A 24,074-nucleotide genomic window follows, 5' to 3' on the forward strand; every position below is an offset into this window, starting at 1 on the left:
TTATGACTTTTAAAATACTTTTATTACAACAATAATTATTATAACATGAAATTTCACGATTATAAATGTTTGTATCGAAGAATGTCTGACGAGGTAAACAATATTTACAAAGGAATTCGTCGAAACATTGACTGTAGAAACTTCACAAAAGAATTCAGACAACATAAAGATATTGAAATAGATTTGATACAATTTTTAAAAATTAATTTCATTAACAAATTTTTCCAAAGAAATTACACATCAGTAAGGTGAACCAACAATATAAATACCTAAATTCAGCTAAAATCTTTTTATAGAAATGACGAACTTTGGTGGCGTATCATTTTATCGGTGAAAATGAATTTAATCTACATCTGTATTTTATGGATGTAATGATAAGTTTATTCGTTATTTACGAATAACGAATAATTCAACGAATAAGTAAGAGATATTGAGCAATAATGTTATTTTGAATTTTTAAAAGTACCTCACCATGGCTAAAAGGGTGATACCTATAGCAGAATGTGGTGTAAAACATTCTCTGGCCGTTCTTCTCCGCAAAGAAAGGATTTGATATTTGAACAGAAAGTATAACAAATTCGACTCCGTTTTCCGTATCCAATGTGTTAACTCTTTGCGGTTCAGATTATTCAATTTTAGTACATTTTTGTTAAGCCTCGCTCGACGTTGGTTGCGGAAGGGGTTAAGAACAAAACGTTTGATTCGAAAGCGTGTGAATACTTTCGTGAGTCGCTGCATATAAAAAAGTATTCAGCGTCGAAAAGATTAAATACGCATATGCGTATTTAGGGTGTTTGTTGTTTTCTTCTAACGGAAGACGTTTTATAGTCGCAACAGTAGACGTTACAAGTGAAGAATGAAATGATAGATACCGTTCGAGGTAAATACAATCACAATGGAACTTTCTTAACAATGGCATCAATAATTGTTGCTATTCTATAGATTATACACAGTTTGGATTGTACAGTAGCTGCTACACATAAATTGTGTTCGTGTGTGGCTGTGGTTGCGCCAATCCTGAAAGAGGTAGATTCGATTACAATTATTTCAATCTAATAACTAAGTACCTAATAATAATACGCACGATTTATGTACAGAGCACATTATCTACCGACAATAATTATTAATCATAATTATACGGCGTGATTAATTCGTTTGTTTTTAACGGTAGAAAAAAAATCGAATGTGAGGCACGTTATCATGGCGCCGATGACTTTTGTTCGATGGAAGTGTAGAATAGATATGAAGGTTTGAGAAAGTATAAAGTAGTTATGTAAGTCAGAGGAGGTGTAAAGTAGATATGGAAGTCGATAATATTTTTTTAAATGGAATTGTATAGTTTCTTATTCCCAATCTTTGCCAACGCTGCGAAATCTGACGATCTGACGAGATTTTGTAATTAGGAAACGTTGTTGCGCTAGTGTAGCACAATCCGGCACAATCAAAGAAAATTCAGAAATATCATAATTTTTAATCATCGCCACCTTTTTTTGTTAATTTTTATTGACCCTCGAGCTAATCTCAATTTTTAATGCACGTGTCTCGTGTATCGTAAGTAGCACAATTTAGCACAACTTGCAAAATTCGATAATCCGTCGCCGTTCGCAAATTGTGCGAATATTAAATTTTTTATTCCTTAAAATTCAACATTTTTTATTTCCGAAATGAATAGAAATACCGAGTTTCGCAAAAGTGCGGGGCTAGTATATTTTTGATTTTATTTCTTTTCTTAATTGTTATCGATGTTATCGATCTCTTATTTACGGTACAATTCAGCACAAATATAGCAGAATATGGCACAAAAAAGAAAAACTCAAAATTCGAAAAGTGCGGGGCTATCAAAAATTTTGTTTCGTTCTATTTTCTTGAGCACGCTTAGACTTACAGAATTGCGGTTTACGGCACAAATGTAGCACAATGTAACACAATTTAAAAAATCAAAAATTCGAAAAGTACGGGGCTAACTTCACACGCATACATATTTTTTCTATTTCTCACTTCATCTTTAACATTTCAATTTTCTGCAACCATAAGCGGTTTAGGGCACCATCAACTCTGCACAAAATACTATACAGAGTTTTCCAAAAATGTTGTAACACCTTAAAAGAGAAAAGTGTTCAAAATGCCCGCCTCCTAAATCAAAACTTATCGGTTCTCTTGCGCCCGAAAACATTGATTTTTTGCTTTGTGAAATCGATCGTATTCCAATCTCTACACTATTTACTGGTACACCGAGGTTGATTTTGATTAAATAGTCTCTAAAAACGAAAATTCTATGGATGCTTGTTCAAAAACAATTATTCACCTCGCACTCAGACTCTACACACGGCTGGGAGAGGCTCGGGAGTATCACTAAAAAATACATCAATCTCGATGTCAAGTTAATTTTAAGGTGTCAAGTCGATTTTTGTTAAAAAATATCTATTTTCACCTAAAAACCCACGCTTTTCTGCATTTAAACGTAATTTTCTCCCTAAAATATCACCGTACAATTGTTTTTGACAATACCTTTCAAAAGCTGAGACTTCGAGGAAGTTTTCCCCGAAGAGTGTCCGCCAAACAACTATGTCTTTGAAACCGAAAAACGAATATAGAAAAAGTCAAATTTTTTGAAATTTTCACAATGTAAGGTTTGACCTAATTTTTCACTTGTTAAATCTACGTAATAAATTTTGGTTCGGCATCAGGGAGATGAGAAATTTAATGCTCTTTCGAATGGTATACTTAGTTTTAAGTTTGCACTGTAATTTGATGGAGTTGATGACTGTTTAAAGAGTGTCAAGTTGAAAACGCCGAAAAAATATTAAAAGTGAAAATTCTCGAGAATAAGGCGACACAAAGAAAATGTCTAAGAGTAATTTTTTGTTGGAAACTTGTTGTAGAATTGACACACTACGTATGTCCGAACTTCTACTACGTAGACACCCTGTATAATATAAAAATTATTTAAAGTCATTTACTATGCACAATGTATAGTAACTATGTTAATGTATAAACTACTTGTTCTCTGTAATTACCATGTTCATTTTAGGGGAGGCATCTCCGATGACCTTGACCTTGACATATTGTTATCAAGGACACTATTTTGAACGACTTTGCTTTGTACTTTATCCGTCCCTCCGCCTTAACCTTAGCCTTCAAGTGCATTTATCACACTCCCCGATGCGAGTTGGGGATTATATAAAATCACCGGTGAATTTCATAAATATTCCCGAATTTATCACATTCACCAACCTTATTGGGGATTATGCATAATCCCCAGTTTATCACATTCACCGTAACATATACATATTAGGTGGACTGCAAAGTAATGTCGTTTCTTTTACATTAAATTCAAACAAATTTTTTATAAATTTCTATTTTTAATTATTAATTGTATAATCGCTCCTGTTATCAATGGCCTTTTGCCATCTATTGTGATAAAAATCAATGAGCTGATGAACGATAACCTAGTATTTAAAATTGCAAAAACGACATTATTTTCCGGCTCACTTAATATATCGAATCACTGACTTAAATGGGGCTCTACTATTTTATTAGTCCCGGGCCTCGTCAAACGTAAATCCGGCGCTGGCTTTGTCGGTAACGAACATACCATTGTAACGAAAATTGTCATCATCACATAGGATTGTAAAATTCACATTACAAGTCGGAATTTTCTAATCATACTACCAAGTTAAAACAACATCAACATTATTCTCGTTCAGTTTCAATAATTGGTATATCTCTACATTGCATCATTTCACATATTTCAGAATATATTATTCTTTGGTTTTACCTTAAATTTTAAACGTATAAGGGTATAGCCCTGTTATGGGGGTAAAAATTTCGATTTCGATTTGCGATGATATATGTATTCGACAGGTTATATCAGAAAAGACTACTCTGTGCCAAGTTTCAAGTCCCAATCTCGACTGGTGGAGGGGTAAACACTAAACAGGAACAAATAAATATCGCGTTTTTCACCAATTTCTCGAATGTTTAAATAAATGATTACTTTCAGATGTACGATCTTCTTGTTCCGTATTGTAGCTACCGTAATTCTATATTCATATATTTATAATCACCTGTTGCATTAACTGGAATCGGATAGTTTGGCTGTTGATGAGTTACTTGTACGACGGGTACTTGTACGTCTGGAACAGATATTCCCATTAAGTGGACTTAACATTTAAGATTAATATTTCATTCGGTACAATCAACAAACGATCAACAGAAAAAATATCAAGAAGGAAAGATAAGTCTTAACGTAATTTTAAGTATTCTTAATTTTAGAATAAAACAATACATTACTCGATAATAAAAGATATTAGTTCGCTTTTGTTTATATTTTGATTTGGGGCTATCTTTTGATTTTCCATTTTTTTTATAGACAATTATTTCTTTCAAACTCTTTTATTTTTTCATTCTCTTTCATATAAAAAAGACCTATCCATAGAAAAATTTTTCATTGCAATTTTCGAGTTTAGCAGGCCAAAATATATAAGAAAGAAATTGTGGCATTGAATGTACATTCTTTTATTTTATTTTGTAAACTGGTAAACTAAATTATAATTTAAATAGGCCAAAAAGTAGAGAATAGAAAATGTTCCCTTACAATTGGGAACGATGTTCCCTACCAAATTCCCTGTAAAATCCCTACCAAATTCTGCTTTGGTTATAAGCTGTATTCAATTTATAACAAGTAACCAATTGGATAATTATTTTTATTACATTATTATTATCAAATTTTGTTTTGGTTATAAACTAAATATAGATCTAACTATAGGTATAACTAATTATTCCACTGCACCAATGTGTATGTGAAAGTATTGAAAAAAAAACATTTTAAATATCGTATTATTTACAAGAATATATGTATAGACTCCTGGTAGAGTAAGGTTTATGACATAGAGGGGTATATTTTATTATAGGGTGATGTGCCGTTTTATTTTTACGTTACCGGCGCAATGTGTGCTAATAATAACGTCAACTACAAAAATAATATTACTCTTATCGCAGTAATGGGAAAGAAATGTTTGCTCGCAATTAACCATTAAAAAGGTATTTATTTTGCAAAAAGTTACAATAGAAAGCGCTTATTAAATTTACATTTTTACATAATGTTCGTAGGCGTTTCGTGTTATATCGTTAGTAAATTCGTAAATAAAAATAATTGATCACAAATATTATTGATACAATACACCTATCCCCCCATTTACACGGTGTCTTTTTTTTTTAACACTTTGAATGCCAGACAAATATTCGTGAAAATATGTATGAAGCTAAAATATTGTTCTTATATAATTGGAAAATATATAATCCAACATTTGGGATAGTATTATTTTTACGATAAAAATTCACGAATCCTAACCAGATTTCTTTTCTTTAACACCTGATCTTCAGATTTAATTGTCACCCATATATTTTCAATGTAACAGATGACCAAAAATAAGAACTGTGAAGACAAAAAATTATACGCAGCATAAAATGTACAGTAATTCTTTAATACCGTTTGTGTTAACACTGACAATAAACTTAAGAAGAGGAATTTCTCTCTGTTGCACACACAAAGGTATATGTATATGTATATCGTTGTTCTGTTTCAAATCGAACATATTTAAAACATCATACTTAAAGATTAGTGTAAATAATTACTGCTTTTTTACTGGTTACAGTTTTAGGTAAGTTGAAAGAAATTGAAAAAAAAGCTATCTTTAGAAATCAAAATTAAGATTATAAAATATAGCTTCATGTCTTTATTATTTCATGAACGGACTAATATTTTTTCTCTTTTGTATTTTACGTTGAAATAATTGAATTCAATTAAATAATCGAGTAAATTATGATTTATATGGTTTTTATACTGACTTCTATGTAAATTGGAGAATAGGTGTACTTTCAATGCGTGTGTATCGATGTAAAGAGGCATACAAAATGATATGTTTGTAAGTGGAAGTCGGTTGCTTTCGTATTAGGAATACTGTCATAAAAAAAGTAGGATCTTGAAATTTCCAAACACGGAAATATTCCATACGCATGCCCCTAAGTAGCCGTTTAATAACTAAACGAAACACATCTATATTTACACTATATAACTATGTGTTATGTATATGCTCAGAATCGCGAATCTCATCTCGCTAACGGAAGATATTTAAAAAAAATCGTTTCTATTCATTTATTAATGTAATAAACACACATTCGTGTGACAAGCGTATCTATCCTATTTTTCCTAATCGTTTTAAATTAATAACATATTTCTTATACAATACACGAAACAGAAAAAAAGACGAAAAAAAAAGGAAACAAAAATGTAACATACTTTTAGTACAAAAATTGATCGTGGAATGTTGCTCACCCTTTCGCTTATCATACATCAAATCATTTATCAACTTATCATTGTAACTAATCACAATTAAGTTCGACTGCCATTTTTAAGTATGCAAAAGTCAAACACAAACGCGTAAAGGCATTCGCGTAAAAAAGTCATGGATCATCGCAGTGCTAATGCAATAATTCGTTTGTATTAGGTTTTCCTAGTATACTGATTTCGTGCGGTGAAAAATATTTTTTTTTTTGAACGCATTCATCTACCTCGTATCTTATCGTTATTTCGTAGTAGGAAGCAGTTCGATTATTATACTTCTATGGTTCCGAAGAAAACATAATACGGTGTAGGTAGTATCTCTGTGAATGGAATATTTAATGTGTTTGCGATACAAGTCGATGGAGTGATCAGTTATCGATAGTAAAAATATCAAAGAATATCTATCCTGAAGCTAAACGTGTGGAAGATATTTAGTTTTTATAAAAGCATTAAAACTATTTAACGATTGTTTACAGTCGACGTGATCCAACGAATAACAGCATAGCAGTCCAGAGAATACAATTCTGATGTTTTGGTAGATGACCATTATTGAAATTATTAACCTTGGGATAGATATACCTTGGCTCTTTTAAATTAAAAATTAGACGTAATGTTTAGTCACGTAGTTCCATGCAAGAATAATTATACGAATCATTTGAAAAATATATATACTTTAAGATAGAATTACAGGAAATATTGTGTGTAAAGTAATGTCAGAAGACTGGAAGGTGTGTTGAAATGGAATCAGGCCGGGGTTGGTCCTATAAAGAATTATAATACGGTCAAATTGGCTATTGCTATGCCACGAGACCTGGGCATATTTTCATTGAAATGAAAAATAAGAAATAAGTATTTGAAATAATTCATTTCGAACCGTTGTTTTCGATGTAGTTATTTGAAAATAAAAATAATATCAATTCATTGGAAGTAATAGCTATTTCAAATAACGAATTATTTCGTTATTGTTGTATTAAAAATTTAACAAAAGAAATAATCCTCAATATGCAACAAAAACACTTTATTTTAGGAAATCTTCGCAGTAATTTGCTTTGAGCACAATTCTTTCTTTAAAAAGTTCATTTATAAGGAATTATTGTCTGTCTCCATCTAATGTCGTCACAAAAGAAAATACATAATTGTTCCACTCGTGTTGACGATGGAAAAGAGGTGTTATACTTTTAAAGAAACGTATCTTATAATCGCATAATCATTTAATATAGATGATTTTATCTTGCAAAAATGTTAATACATTTATTTCTTCTCTAGTTCGGATAAGAAACGTTGAACTGTTTGCTATTTCATCTTCGTCGTTTTTAAATAAAAATTCATCATATGCTTGTGATTTCACCTTATATGATTTTGAAAAACAATTTCACAATTATTTCAAATAATATTATTTCAAAAATTATCACAAGTATAAAAATAATTACAAAGTAAAATAACATGTTATTTGAAATGATATTTCGAATAGTGTTATTTTAAAAGTGCCCAGGTCTGTTTCTCACATGTAATCATAACATTAACACTTAAATTTCTTTTAAAGAATTAAAGAGAATTATGGCGTTCAGACTTAATTTCTGCATCAACTTGACCTTTCTAAGATCTCTGTAGGCTTAATCAGTTACTACATATAAATTTACACTGTACATGTACGTGAGCATATACGTCTACATACATATATACTTTTATAAATAACGACAGTAAGGCTAAGAATTATATCATGCATGCATGAAACACAGCAATAAGTTGAGGATTTAAAAGAAGTATAACTGTGTACTCTAGTTGATACAAAAATTTATGGCAAATATCTCTCAATAACATTAACACTTTCACCTTTTTCAATGGTTATGATAAAACAGTTCTTCATGCACAATGTTCCTCTCCATTATGTTAAATTATAGTCGATTCTTTAAAAATTATGTAAGCTAATTAATTGACGCTTAACAAATTGTTACCGAAAGGGATCCGAAGTAACTATAGACATGTATGATATTTATTAAAGTTAAATAAGTGCTCATAGCACTAACTTCTTTATTTACTTGATTTTCAATCAAGACAAGCAAACATCATTACTAACTTTTTATTAAAGAGTTTCGTCGCACAATTTTTGGTTTAACTAATGCTCAATAGTTAATTACGAAAAGAGAAGAGGGCTTTTTAATTATTTAATTAACTTATTCTAAACATACAGAAAGATATGAGCTTTTAGTTTACATGGTTTTCTGTGTCCAGGAAAATTCAAGAATTTTTGTTAAATCTCCAACTTTATGTAAATACTTGTGTACCTATATACTCTAATACTTTCTTTTTACATAAATATATCTATCAAACGAAAGCGCATTTATTTTTACATTTTTTGACCATGTTTCGTTAAAAGTTATAACGAATTGAATAGTTCTTTTCTTCTTCTTTTTTTTTTTTAACAATTGTTTAGCAATAGTAAGACCAAAAATTAATAACTACAACGAACCTCGTCCATCTTGTAAAATTTGAGAAAAGTCACTATTACGTCAATAAATATCTCCGAATGCTTAAGCCTTTCTTTTCTTCAAAAATCTTTGAAAGTGCAAAATTCTAACTAACATAATTTCATACTTCGCATCTTTTCCATACAATGTCTCTTTAGATTAATGCTTAATAAATTTTTTGAATTAAAGGATGGAATTAAAAAAAATAATTAAAAAAAAAAGTACAAACTAAAATGGATAAGTAACTAATATTCATGAGTTATGAACTAAAAAGGTAATTAGTAATGAAACAGTATAATATAAGTTGATGAACTGAATACGTTAATTACAATAAGTGAAGCTGAATTATTCATGAAATTTTAAATTCGGTAGTTAATTTCTTAGAAAATAAAGTTTGAATGACTTAATAACTATTTCATTAATATAATTAATATAAAATATGCTTACAATTGGTACTTTAAAGAAAATATTATTTTGGAATAAATTAATGAATATTGATTTATGCCGCCGATGAAAAGTATTAAACAAAATTTAATATTATTGTGAAACTTATATAAATCAACACTTACGTCCATAAACTGTTCCCCGCTGACATCTGCGTCGCCGACAGAAAATGAAGCACAAACATGATATGCACAATGCAATTAGTGCAAGCACTATGCCAACTACGATAATCACTGTGGTAACGACCCTGTAATACAATATTTGAAATTTTTAGAGGAACGATAAGTAAACGGCTTATTCCTTACAAATCTAATCAAAGAAAAATCTTTAGGAAAGTTTTTATGCAAGAGATTTTCAAATAAAATAACATATCGAAATATGATTTATGAACGAATATCATGATTTAATATTTAATTTTATTAACACTGTTCAAACCTATAGGGAGTAATCATATTTTCAAAGCATGGAAAAGAGTCAACTATCTTTTTATAACTTAAGGGGGCATGTTAGTCTAGATGGACAAAAAATCAATTTTTTTTTATTGTATATTTTAGAAATTTGAAGTTTTGAGAATATTTGCTAAAAAATTTCCAATCAAAATTTGGAAAAATGATGGAGATACGGAACACTAAAATGGAAGTAAATCGGAGCGCGTGGGACATAGCTGCTGCGGCAAATATCGAATACCGTTTTACAGACATTTTCTAAACAATAATGTGATATTCGATCGATCCAGGACGAGAAAGTAAAATTACTAATGAAATGATGCATCTGCTGTCGAGGGTATCTTATATGACCTTAGAATAGATGATTAACAGTATAATATAAATTTCTATTTTTATTCCTAAGACAATACGTTCTCAAACTTTAAACAAGTTTGTTAGGGAGAACTCTTACGAGTTGATTATGCCGGTAATCGACAATTCAACATAATTAAGGAATTAAAGAAACGCATTGCGTTTGTCTAGGACAGACTTCCACAAAAGAAAATACAAAATTTGTATAAATTGTTGTCGAATCGAATGGTGGAGCTCATACAAAATAAAAAATGTTTAATACATTATTAAATATATAAACAATGTCGTCTCGTTTGTTATTTTTTTCGGAAACATCAATTGTTTTACTAGTTAATTCAAGTGTGCTATCGTTTCGTCTGTCTCAAATACAACAATTATTAGGTGGACTGTAAAGTAATGCCGTTTTTGCAATTTTAAATACTTGTTTATTATTCATCAGCTCTTTGATTTTTATCGATCTGGCATTGAAAATTTGCACACTAGATGACAAAAGACTGTTGGTAACGAGGGTGATTATATAATTAATTGAAAATAGAAATTTATTAAAAACTTATTTGATTTTAATGTAAAAGAAACGACATAACTTTCCAATCTACCTAATATAATACGAACCAAAAGGGACACCTATTATTTTCGTGTGTCATACATTTTATTATGTTATTTAAGTAAAATGTATATAACATTAAATATATATTAAAGTTTGAAATTAAATATAAAAATTCATGAAATTTATAGCTGTGCTGTATTTTTGTCTGGGAGTGTAGTATCTATGTATTCGTTAAAAGTTTTTTCTCTTTAAAAAAGAAAAAGTTAGAAGGGGTTACTGTAACATATACTAATAGTAATATATTCATAATTAAAAGTATTACCATGATGCTTGAAAAGCAAATTCCTTCTGGGTACAGCAATAGGGCTTATCGTTCTCAATATCAAAGCAACAGTACGCCTTGTCTGAGGACTGCAAGAATCCTGGACAGCTATACATTATCTTTTCCAATAAGTTATCGCTTCCGAACGTGCAATCCATTCCTAGAATAATGATATATCTCATGTTAGAACATTATCATTTTTTAAAGTGTTTAAACTGTTTATTTATAGTGACCAACTGTTGGATCGTTCGTTAAAATTTGTTTATGACAGGGTGTCTACGTATAAGTTCGGACATACGCAGGGTGTCAATTCTACAACAAATTTCCAACAAAAAATTACTCTTAGACATTTTCTTTGTGTCGCCTTATTTTCGAGAATTTTCACTTTTAATATTTTTTATGTGTTTTCGACTTGACACTTTTTAAACGGCCATCAACTCCACCAAATTACAGTGCAAACTTAAAACTAAGTATACCATTCGAAAGAGCATTAAATTTCTCATCTCCCTGATGCCGAACCAAAATTTATTACGTAGATTTAACAAATGAAAAATTAGGTCAAACTTTACATTGTGAAAATTTCAAAAAATTTGACTTCTTCTATATTCGTTTTTCGGTTTCAAAGACATAGTTGTTTGGCAGACACCTTTCGAGAAAGACTTCCTCGAAGTCTCAACTTTTGAAAGGTATTGTCAAAAAAAATTATACGGTGGTATTTCAGGGAGAAAAGAACGTTTAAATGCAAAAAACCGTGGGTTTTTAGGTGAAAATAGATATTTTTTAACAAAAACCGACTTGTTACTTTCAAATTAACGTGACATCGAGTTTGATGTATTTTTTAGTGACACTCCCGAGCCTCCCCAATTAAGAAAAAAACCGATTTTTTGACACTTCAAGCCTCTTCCAGCCGTGTGTAGAGTCTGAGTGCGAGGTGAATAATAATTATTTTTAAACATGTATCCATAGAATGTACGTTTTTAGAGACTATTTAATCTAAATCAACCTCGGTGTACCGATAAATAGTGTAGAGATTGGAACACGATCGATTTCACAAAGCAAAAAATCGATGTTTTCGGTGCAGGAGAACCGATAAATTTTGATTTAGGAGACGGACATTTTGAACACTTTTCTGCATTTAAACGTCATTTTCTCCCTAAAATACCACCGTACAATTTTTTTTAACAATACCATTCAAAAGCTGAGACTTCGAGGTAGTTTTTCCCGAAGAGTGTCCGCCAAATAACTATGGATTTAAAACCAAAAAACAAATACAGAAAAAGTCGAATTTTTCAAACTTTTCACAATGTAAAGTTTGACCTAATTTTTCACTTGTTAAATCTATGTAACAAATTTTGGTTTTATATCCGGGAGTTGGGAAATTTAACGCTCTTTCGAATGGTATATTTAGTTTTAAAATTGACACCCTGCGTATGTCCGAACTTATACGTAGACACCCTGTAGAACGGAGCCGATATAGTTCGTCGGTACGTTCAATTCGAAGAAACAGATAACGCTCCAATTGTACTTGGTACGTCTTCTTACACAGATTTGTACATTGTCTCTTATTTCCTATGTTCTTAAGTTTGTCTAACCGTACCTATAAAATAATGCTACAATAATCTTATATCAAATTACATTACTAACGCAAATATTATTTTTTAAACTACTATAGGAACAGCTATCGTTTTCGGAGATCCTGAATTAGGAGGTCTAAAAAAAAGCGGTTTTTCGTGAATTTTTTTAGGACGGACAAAAATAATTAATTGTATCGAACTATTTATCCTATTTTCATACATATTTGAGTAGTCTGTAGAAATTTTTTCAACAAGAAATATTCAAGTTTGGTTCACTGTGACGCACATTTGTAGAGCACCTCACAATTAAAACCTCCTATCGGCGGGAAAGATACAGATCGTAATTTTGGTTTGACACGAAAAAACCAAAAGGAAAAATTGATTTTCATACATTTTTCTTCTATATAAACTAAGAAAATTCATACACAAAAAGTTTTAAACAATATTTTTATCAAGTTAAAGTGATTTCTTTCACCCAAAGAACTCGTTCTTTTTTTCAAACTTGCAGTAATTTCACATTTCACCAGTTTTGCGGGCTTTTCTTAGTTCCCATAGAAGAAAAATGTATGAAAATGAAAATTTCTTTTGGTTTTTTTTGTGTCAAACCAAAATTACGACCTGCATCTTTCCCGCCGATAGGAGGTTTTAATTGCGAGGTGCTCTACAAATGTGCGTCGCAGTCGACTCAATTTGAATATCTCTTGTTGAAAAAATTTGTACAGACTACTCGAATATGTATGAAAATAGGATAAAAAGTTCGATAGGATTAATTATTTTTTCCATCCTAAAGAAATTCACGTAAAACCGCTTTTTTTTAGATTTCCTTAATTCAGGATACCCCCTTAATACTTATTTCGAAGATGGTTCGATATCCTAAGAAGAAGACGACGAAATGTAAAATATACGTAAGTTCCGTTATCATCACATTCATATTTTGAATGTATTTTTTACAACTTTTCCATCGTTTCTCGGGAAAGTGATACCGACATTTTTTGTTCTTTGGGAGACACTCTAAAAGATCCTGCATGAATTGTTCATTTCCAGGCAATGCCAAAAATGGGCATTTCTTAACACCCTCCTTTCTGTAAAACCAAAAATCTCTACTTCGAAAAGAAACATCTACAAACATTCGCGACTCAACGAATTATTATTGCAATTTATAATTAGCTGTATTCTGATGTAAGTAAAATTGAAATTATACATTCAATAAAATAATTTTATGGAAAAAAAATTTAACCGACTTCAAAAAAGGTACAGTGAAAAGTATGAAATAATTTCTAGTTCATGTACATGAATACGCACTAGCTCTAGATATAATTGCTTAAAAGTATGGAAAAATGCAGTGAAAAGTGTGAAATAATTTCTATTTAAACTACATTGTTATTCACCATCGTTTAATGAATTTGGTTAAATTATTAAATACATCATATTAAATGCAAAGCACCTTTTTCCGAGGCGGCGCAAAATTTAAAATTAAGTATATTCATAATTGCCAAACTTGGTTTAATTTTCTGTCGGAGAAACAAAAAGTATGGTCTTTAATTATTGCTATCATTACATCCACTTTAGACATCATATTCATTAACACTATTCAATATCACTGCCTCTACCAAATACTATCCCAAACCTATTCAGACAGTATTTCCATGGGTAGAGTATACAGGGTGTCGTTGAATTAGTGTAAGAACCGGAAATGGGAGGTAGCTGAGAAAATTCTGAACACAATTTCCTTTGCGGATAGTGCGTCGTTTTCATTAATAATTTGATACCATTCGAAATTTTTGCAAACGAGATCGTAGTTCAGAATCGTCTCAGCTATCCCCAAAATTAAATATTATTAAGCTTGGTTTAACTTTCTGTTCGAGGAACAAAAAATATGACCTATAATTATTGCTATTACTATATCCGCTTTAGACATCATATTCATTAACACTATTCAATATCGCCGCCCCCACCAAATACTATCCCAAACCTATTCATACAGTATTTCCATGGAGAGAGTTTATACATTAGCAGTAATCAATATTACCGCTCCTCCCCTCCAAAAAAGCCCCAAATCTACTCAAACTATATTTCCGTGTACATACTATATACATTAACAATTAATTCCATATAGACAATAAACATGTATACATTGACAGCATTCAATATTGCAGCCTGTACCAAAAGCTAACCCAAACCAGAATTAAAAATTTTTTACATCTGCGCAGCCTCCGAAAAAGGAGCATTGCATTTAATATGATGTATTTAATAATTTAACCAAATTCATCAAACGATGGTGAATAACAATGAAGTTTAAATAGAAATTATTTCACACTTTTCACTGCATTTTCCCATGCTTTTAAGCAATTATATCTAGAGCTAGTGCGTATTCATATACATTAACTAGAAATTATTTCATACTTTTCACTGTACCTTTTTTGAAGTCGGTTAAATTTTTTTTCCAAAAAATTATTTTATTTCACTCTTTTTAGTGGCAATCTATAACCAATAGGTTTCATGCAATAACAACAGTTATGAGCAATATACAGAATGACCCAAAAACGTTAGAGGTCCTTGAAAAGACTTGTTCCGCGGGGGAGGAGGGGTTGAAACAATTTTTCCTTAGCGAAAATGTTGCTCGAGCCTTCGTTAAGGAGATATTCCAGAAACAGAAACTGGTAGCATAGGCCCCGCATGCGCTCCTCCGGCATACTCGCGCTCTGATTGGTCGGGGGTTTCTGTCAATATCTCTTTAAAAAATTGTTTCAAATCCCCCCCCTCCGAAACACCCCATTCAAGGACATCCAACATTTTTTGGACACCCTGTGTAATTGCAAATGGGATTATCATAAATACATCTGCAACTACATGTGAAAGGATTGATTGCGTTTGGTAAATTCCTTGTCGAGCTGCACCAGAGCATAGCAATTTCGCACCAACAATGATTTTATAAACAATAAAAGTGTCCATAAATTTTTGCAAATGGGAACATCAGGAATTCATGTATCATGAAATACGGAAGGTTCCATCGCGCTCGATAATTTCCTCACCGAGGTACATCATATAATAGGAATTTTGCGATGACAATAGTTATAAGCAATACAGAAATTCATAAATTTTTGCATCTGTGATCATTGCGAAAACCTCTCCGGCAGCAAAATGTAAGGGATTTCATCGATTTCTTCGGTTTCAGGCCAAACATACGTGAAATAGTACGCTTTTTGCGATAAAAAGTGATATAAAGTGGTACAAAATAAGACAAGGACAAATGTTTTGCTATGGGACCAAATGGCAAATGCTCTTCCAGATGCAAGATGTTTCAATCTGATTGGTCCATCCGTCTCGGAGTAAGAAACAAGACAAAATGTTTCTGTTTAAAAAAAAAAACGGGTAAAAAATGACAAATCACAAAATATTTCTTTTACGTGACCAACTGGAAGAAATATTCGACAAGATGCAACAGGTTTCACTCCGATTCATCAAGCCATCTCGACGTACTCGTCAAGCATACCTAAAAATCACGGTTTTTTGATAAAAAGACGGATAAAAAATGACAAATCGCAAAAAGTCTTGACAGCAGGATCACCGGGGGAACATCCTCTACAAGGTACAACAGGTTCCATTCTGATTGGTCAAGCCATCTTGGCGTAATCGGTGAACAGACATAAAAAAAAAAAAAAAAACATGTGGAATTGAGTAACCTCCTCCTTTTCGAAGTCGGTTAAAAAATCACTTTTAAATTACATATGTCGCCCTAGAAGCGTCACTCGAGCGCAAAGGGTTAAATTGATATAGTCACCTTTTAGGTGTATCAACAATTGTTTATATCTTTTAAACTATTCAACTACAAACGAAACGGATTTCACTACAAACGATTCTGAATCACATGGAAAAAACGAATTTGAGATATCTGAATGTTGGGTGCTGGACATTTTTTCAATTTTTTTTTATTTAATAAATGATCGAACTACAAACGAAACTATTGTTACTACAATCGACTACAAATGAAATACTATCATTTTCCGTAAAAAAAGTTAATTTTTCAAAAGTCAAATACCAGGTTCTCATAACTTAATGAAGAGACCTTCGTTGTCCGGAAAACATGTGAAAAAAGGAAGTCGCTGGTATAGGAAGAAATCTTGTGTATTTATACTACGATTAGGGAAATGTAATTTTTTCCGACAAAACTTCTCTTTTTGGTCACGGACTGCTATCATTCGAGCCTGGCCTACCCACGCAATTAGATATCTCCATCAAATCGTTAAACATCCGGTAAAGGTTGCGGTTGTTTCTCAGAAAATGAATTTGATCAAGATTGCTCTCTTCACAGACAATTATTCATACGCTCATAGGTTGATTAATATTTCTAGAAAAGCTTTGTTACTATTTGCCACAATATTGTTTATAAGCATTGTAAAAAGGAAGATCAGATTCTTCAAGAGCGTTATAAATCATCGACAACCTTGTATACGTGTATTTTCTTTTCATTTTTTTTAAACATAAGCAATTTTCAAATTATGGCGATCACGCTTTTATTAGAGACACTGTGTGTGATGCTTACTGATGAGGCTTTTTTGCTCCATCCTTGAATCAGTTCCTCCGTCACGTTGATACAGTTATCTATGTATAAACACTCTCTCTTTCTTCTCTTGTTTATTTTGTTCTTATCAACATTTATTTCTGTATCTACAGATTCATTTTTTTTTTATTTTAAATCTCAAAAGAAATTTATAAAAAACTTGTACAGAAAGTGAAAAACAGACATAATGAACTTGTTACAACGGATCTTACAGTAAACTATTGATACTTATAAGTAAACTTTAACTACAATTTGCTGATAACTGACTAAGATTGAAGTATTTATACCCTTAACTTACAGACTTTCAAAAAATTTATCATATGTATATCATATCATATTTATCATATTGATATTCGGTTTCGCTAATAACATGGATACTTCTAAAGGTAGCTGATCTACAGATTCATTATCAGAATGCTGGTGTACAATTGGGTACGTTAAAGTAGCGTAATAGATTAAACTAGCTAGTTAGAGATGCGCAAAAACCCGAAGATGTCGGGTACCCGATGTTCGAGTCAGGTTAAGTCGAGTCTCGAAACTATTACAGATTACGGCTCATTGTCAGACTTCGGAAATGTCGGAATTTTCGAGAAAATAGAAATACCGAGATAGTCGGTACTCATCCGAAATTTTTGTAATTCTTAAGGGGGGAGTCTGGTCCAGCTAATGTATTTTTCTAATGCATATAATTTCCAGATATAATTAATTTTTGTTATTGACACTTTTTTTACATATAAAGGGACGTTCAAAGAAGAAAATTTGACAGTATAGATTTAATTTGAATGTATAGATATACAGTGGGTGTAGAAAGTATTCGTACACCAATCAATTTCCAAAAAGATTGTGTAAAATTGTAATTTATTAACTTATTTGTTATAAACAATGATATTCTACATATTCTCGGAAACCTCTAGAATAGATAGATTACAAAAAAAATAGCTATTTATGTAAGTTGCGAAATTAACAAGAAAAAAACAATTAATCGATAGAAATGTTGAAGCAATAAGTATACGCACAAATGTTTAGAAGTACTTTACTGGAAATTTGATGTTTTCTAATTCGTACGGAGCAATATACTAATGTGTTTACGTTACAAACTCTACTGTAAATGGTTCGTCATAAGAATCGTACAAATGCTTATTGCTTCTATACTTTTACCCACTTTTCGCATTTTTTTGTTAACTTCACAAATTATATTAACTAGTAAATGTTACTTGGACTACATCTATCTTAGAGACTTCCGAGAATATATAAAGTATCATTGATTATAAAAAAGGAAGTTAAGAAACTACAATTTCACACAAAAGTTTTTTGGGAAATTGATCGGTGTACGAATACATTCTACACCCACTGTATATTAGGTGTACCGAAAAGTAATGTCATTTCCTTTACATTAAGGGGGTATCCTGAATTAGGAGGTCTAAAAAAAAGCGGTTTTTCGTGAATTTTTTTAGGACGGACAAAAATAATTAATTGTATCGAACTATTTATCCTATTTTCATACATATTTGAGTAGTCTGTAGACATTTTTTCAACAAGAAATATTCAAGTTTGGTTCACTGTGACGCACATTTGTAGAGCACCTCACAATTAAAACCTCCTATCGGCGGGAAAGATACAGATCGTAATTTTGGTTTGACACGAAAAAACCAAAAGGAAAAATTGATTTTCATACATTTTTCTTCTATATAAACTAAGAAAATTCATACACAAAAAGTTTTAAACAATATTTTTATCAAGTTAAAGGGATTTCTTTCACCCAAAGAACTCGTTCTTTTTTTCAAACTTGCAGTAATTTCACATTTCACCAGTTTTGCGGGCTTTTCTTAGTTCCCATAGAAGAAAAATGTATGAAAATGAAAATTTCTTTTGGTTTTTTTGTGTCAAACCAAAATTACGTCCTGCATCTTTCCCGCCGATAGGAGGTTTTAATTGCGAGGTGCTCTACAAATGTGCGTCGCAGTCGACTCAATTTGAATATCTCTTGTTGAAAAAATGTGTACAGACTACTCGAATATGTATGAAAATAGGATAAAAAGTTCGATAGGATTAATTATTTTTTCCATCCTAAAGAAATTCACGAGAAACCGCTCCTTTTAGACCTCCTAATACCTCCAGGATACCCCCTTAAGAATGATTAACCCTTTGCGGTCGTATTAAATTTAGGCAAGGCTATTGTTCTGGTCGAAATTAATTTCCGAAGAAAGAGCAGTGATACATAATGTGCAAGCTTATGAAGGATAAACAAGATTTATTGATTCTTTTGTTGGACTTTAGATATATGGTTACACAATAATGTGTTTTAATGTAACGTTTTTAGGTAAAAATTATATTTCATAGTTCTCCATCATGTGATATCTTTCGGTAACTTTCTTCTTGCCATTTTGGAGTATTATTTTTGAAATATTTTAAGAAACCAGAATGCCTAATTACACTTAAACACAATTTGTAAAATATTATTTGAATGCTACCAAGTATTTTCGACTGTTTGGTATTTATTACGGTCTGTTGCAGAAAAAATAATAATATTCAATATATTTGTCTTTGAAAAACTTAACATGTACATATTTCACCCACTGGTTCTTATATTCTTGTATAACTTAATATAACTACTAACGATCTTTTCATTAATCTTTCCATTAATCTATTATTACACTAATATCTTAGAATCTATTACTATTGACTAATGGGTTAAATCTTTTCAGTTTGCGGAATACAATATAAGATTAGTATGGTTCTTTGTTGTGGTGGCTGAGAGCAAACACACGACCGGAACGGTAAAAAAGTTTTGGTGGTTGAGAGTAGACATACGACCGCAAAGGGTTAAATTATAAAAGCACTAGAGTGCGGAAGAAAAATATTAACCAAATATATGATGGATTCAACATAACGTGAGAGGTATGCAAATTTCCATTGTTTGAACGATATGGCCAGCCGTGGGAGATTATTGATGCAATTCAAACGACATCAGATAAAGAGCTTGTAATAGCCTCTGTGTTAATTGGAGTACTGTCATTAAATGTTATGCACTTCTTTACCTGTGGAATCGAACGTCTGCTAAGCAAATAGCAGTCTATGCTAAGCAGTTCTCGAAGTAGACAGCGAATATGTTTCTCAATAATCGTTCTCACATGTTCTAAGTGTACTTTTATGATCAGTTTTTGGATATATATAGGTTATTACTAGCCAGTGTTTTTCTCGTAAATTGTATATATGACCAAAAAATGAAAGAGGAAAAATTTATGCTGTTTTTTGTGTGCAATGTAACCAGGTATATAGATCTTTTGGATTTGTACTATTTTCTAAGAAATGAAGGTGACCTTCAGTTTTTTAAATAGAATGTATATTTTTTGTACAAAAATATGGTAGAGTATCGAATTCTAAATAAAAAAGTATTGCCCTTTATTATCCCTAAAACTAATAGGTAACGAGTAATTTCATTTTATTACTTGAAAATGTTCTTAACCTAATATTAAGATGGAGATTCAAACAAGTGTACTACGAATTCTTCGTAAAAAAAACATCACCCCTGTCACCTAGTACTTCATCAGGAACTCCATGCCTGTACACATCGCTGTCCTGTGGAAATCTATGACAATGTTGAATCTCCATCTCGATATTACGTTAAGAAAATTTGCAAGTAATACAGTGAAATTACTCATTACCTATGAGGTTTAGGCCTAATAAAGGTCAATACTTTTTTATTTAGAATTCGATACTCTACTATATTTTTGTATAAAAAATATACCATTCCATTTAAAAAACTGAAGGTCACCTTCATTTCTCAGAAAAGAGTATAAGTACGAAAGATTTATCTATCTGGTTACATTGCACATAAAAAACAGTATCACTTTTTCCTCTCTCAGTTTTTTGTCACATGTACCATTTACAAGAAAAACGCTGTCTAGTAATAGCCTGAACACCCTGTATTGTCTTTAAAAAATGCTGGATAATTATGCATCAACCTATTATAAAAGCTCAAATACTTGAAAGTTCTTTAACAAAATTTCATAATACATTTTTAAACACATAAAATTTCGAAAAATAAAATTCAACAAAAATCGATTATTCGAAGGTACCATACCGGAATGGCCCCTCAATTTTTAAAATGGGTAATGACCAAATACAGAGTGTGCATTTGAAAATTTTCCATTCGAATATCTTGAAAAGTATGGAAGATATAAAAAAAAAGTGTAAAACACGCGTTCAAGGATTGGAAGGCGGGAAGAGACGAGCAGTTTCAGTTTTAGCCGGACCTGGCTTCAATGGTAAAATCGAAATCACCATTTCGAAAGTTTGACAAAAATCTTTTACACTTTCGTAAGTTTAAAACATGGTCACCATATACACCGAAATGATTTTAAAAGTGTCTGCTGCTGTACTGCCTTTTTGAAACTCCTACAAGATACAGTGGTGCAAATGGTTTTTGCTCATGCTCATTTTTAAATTTAATTTAATAATGAGAAATATCGATTTAACTGCTTCGATCGAACACTGTAGCTTGCCAAAGAAGTACTCTTTTAGAGAAATAAACCGAAGTTTCGATAAATACATTATTTATCGGATGACCCAATAAATGTTTCGTCGTTGTATTGGACTGCAAACATTCCCTGTAACGATGAATCATTAGCCGATACGACCATATCATACTTATCACCATATCGCATTTATCAAATGAAACATATTCCTGGTTGCCCACGTATACAGGGTGTCCCAGCCTAAGTGATACTGCAGCTCTAACTCCAAAACTATCGGTCGAATGCAACATTTCAGATATGGAAATTGCATTGTAAAATGGGGGTCATGTTTCAGCGAGAAGAATTTTGGTTAACTTTGTTATTTAACGAGATATGATGGTCAAGTTTCGTTTTTCAAATGGAACTATATATTTTTTGTATACCATGTGATAACACTTTTCAAGACGAATTCATTAAGCTTTAATGTATTTACCGGATTTTTATTAGTTTTCAAGCTATAATGCTACCTGTATGAAGTTGGCACCGCATTTTGAAAATTTTAAAATTCCAAAAGTTATTTCAGGTTGTTCTAGACTTGTTCTAAATTGTTCCAAAATATAACATTTTTATAATAAATATTTTAGTGGAAAATTAAAAAAGTCAGTTTTTTGACCTGGCACCCCACTTTTCGAAAATCAAATCTTTCGAGGTTGTTACAGATTGTTCTAGTTCTTCCAAACATTGTTCCAAGGTAGTAATTCTCCAAACAAAGAATTTTAAAAAATGTAATAAAAAAACGATATCGAGCACGCAAACAGTATTTTTTACATCTACGGCTATCAGTATCGTCTTCTGAACACCGAATTGCATATTTAAGCTAGTAATTAACGTGACAATTTGGAACAACTTTGACTTTTGCCAAAACAAATTTTTTAAGGGCACTTTACTCTTGGCAGTAAACATATTTTTTCCATTTTTTGTCATTTTTGATTAATGATAACGATTTGAGCGTGAATCAAAATGTTTCTACCTATAATGAATCTATTATTTAAAGCCAGGTTTTAACGGTTTCGAGTAAAAAAAGGCAAAAGTACTTTTGTGTTCTACAGCACGAGTTCGCGATATCTACATATTCATGAAATAATACCTGAACTGCCACGCTTCCTTACACCTTTTCCAGGAATAAGGATATTAAAATTAATGCGTAGTTGTAATAAATGTCTTTATTTTAAAAGAGTGTTATACAAATGTTTTTGTGTTAAGTGAACTTGTGTTCACAGAAATCACAGTTATTGCTACCTGCTAAATGAGAAAAAAAAATAATAAAGATGGACAAAAAGCAATGCTTCTACAACTTAGGATAAAGGTTTCTTAGACTTTAATGTACACTATTAAATGCGGATTTATTGTAGCGTTGCTTTTACTTGTTCTTGACTTACGGCTCAAATCGTCAAATTCTGTTCAGTTTTCGTTACATATAATAAACGTTGTATAATGTCCTACTGACGTGATTGACATACCGCCTTAAAAATTTATTATTCCTGCTAATTTATATTCACAGTCATTTAAGATAATGTGATCGATGAAGCTACTTAGAGTGTATTTGCGTTGACTGTTATTATGTTATGTTATTAAAAGACAAAAAAAGGGAAAAAATATGTTTACTGCCAAGAGTAAAGTGCCCTTAAAAAATTTGTTCTGTCAAAAGTCAAAGTTGTTCCAAATTGTCACGTTAATTATTAGCTTAAATATGCAATTCGGTGTTCAGAAGACGATACTGATAGCCGTAGATGTAAAAAATACTGTTTGCGTGCTCGATATCGTTTTTTTATTATATTTTTTAAAATTCTTTGTTTGGAGAATTACTACTTTGGAACAATGTTTGGAAGAACTAGAACAATCTGGAACATCTTTTAGAATTTTAAAATTTTCAAAATGGGGTGCTAATTTCATACAGGTTATAACGCTTCAAAGTTTGCTAATTTCCAAAGAAAAAGCTCGGTTCGGTCCCAGGCTGTCCGGTTGATGCAGTAAGCACCACGCAGTTCTTGAAATCGATACGGAGGGTCTCACTTGGTATTCTAGACCTAATGAAGGAAAATGGGAAGAAACCCAATATTCTGGGCCTAGAATCTCAAGCTTTAGAATCGAGTTTTTGAGGACGATTTTTAGCGAAGAGATTCTAATCGTTTCGATCCAAAACCGATTCTGAAATCGATTCTTTTACGAAAATTACCCATCCCTAGCAGGGACACTTCGTCAACAATTCATCACCATACATTGCATATACAACATACAGTAGGTGTAGAAAGTATTCGTACACCGATCAATTCCCAAAAAATTATGTAAAATTGTAATTTATTAACTTATTTTTGATAAACAATGACATTCTACATATTCTCGGAAATATCTAGAATAGATAGAGTAAACGAAAAAATAGCTATTTATGTAATTTACGTAAAGTATGAAATTACAAAAAAAAAAGAACAATTAATCGATAGAAATATTGAAGCAATAAGTATTCGCACAACTGTTTAATTGTTAAAACTTCATTAAAA

At 31.3% G+C, this 24,074-nt stretch overlaps 1 protein-coding gene across 1 annotated transcript in view; it reads right to left on the reverse strand.

Annotated features, from left to right (window-relative positions):
- LOC128888098 (uncharacterized) overlaps positions 1-24,074 on the reverse strand; it is a 38,206-nt gene continuing 14,132 nt past the window's right edge. The window contains exons 2-5 of the mRNA XM_054144738.1: positions 10,925-11,084; positions 9,384-9,505; positions 4,068-4,136; positions 1-1,017 (exon numbers count right to left, since the gene is read on the reverse strand). Of these exons, the coding sequence (XP_054000713.1) occupies positions 974-1,017; positions 4,068-4,136; positions 9,384-9,505; positions 10,925-11,084 (395 nt within the window). The 3' untranslated portion in view covers positions 1-973. The remainder of the gene's footprint in view (positions 1,018-4,067; positions 4,137-9,383; positions 9,506-10,924; positions 11,085-24,074) is intronic.

This window comes from Hylaeus anthracinus, unplaced genomic scaffold (genome assembly GCF_026225885.1).
Source record: "Hylaeus anthracinus isolate JK02 unplaced genomic scaffold, UHH_iyHylAnth1.0_haploid 11989, whole genome shotgun sequence".
NCBI classification, from domain to species: domain Eukaryota; kingdom Metazoa; phylum Arthropoda; class Insecta; order Hymenoptera; family Colletidae; genus Hylaeus; species Hylaeus anthracinus.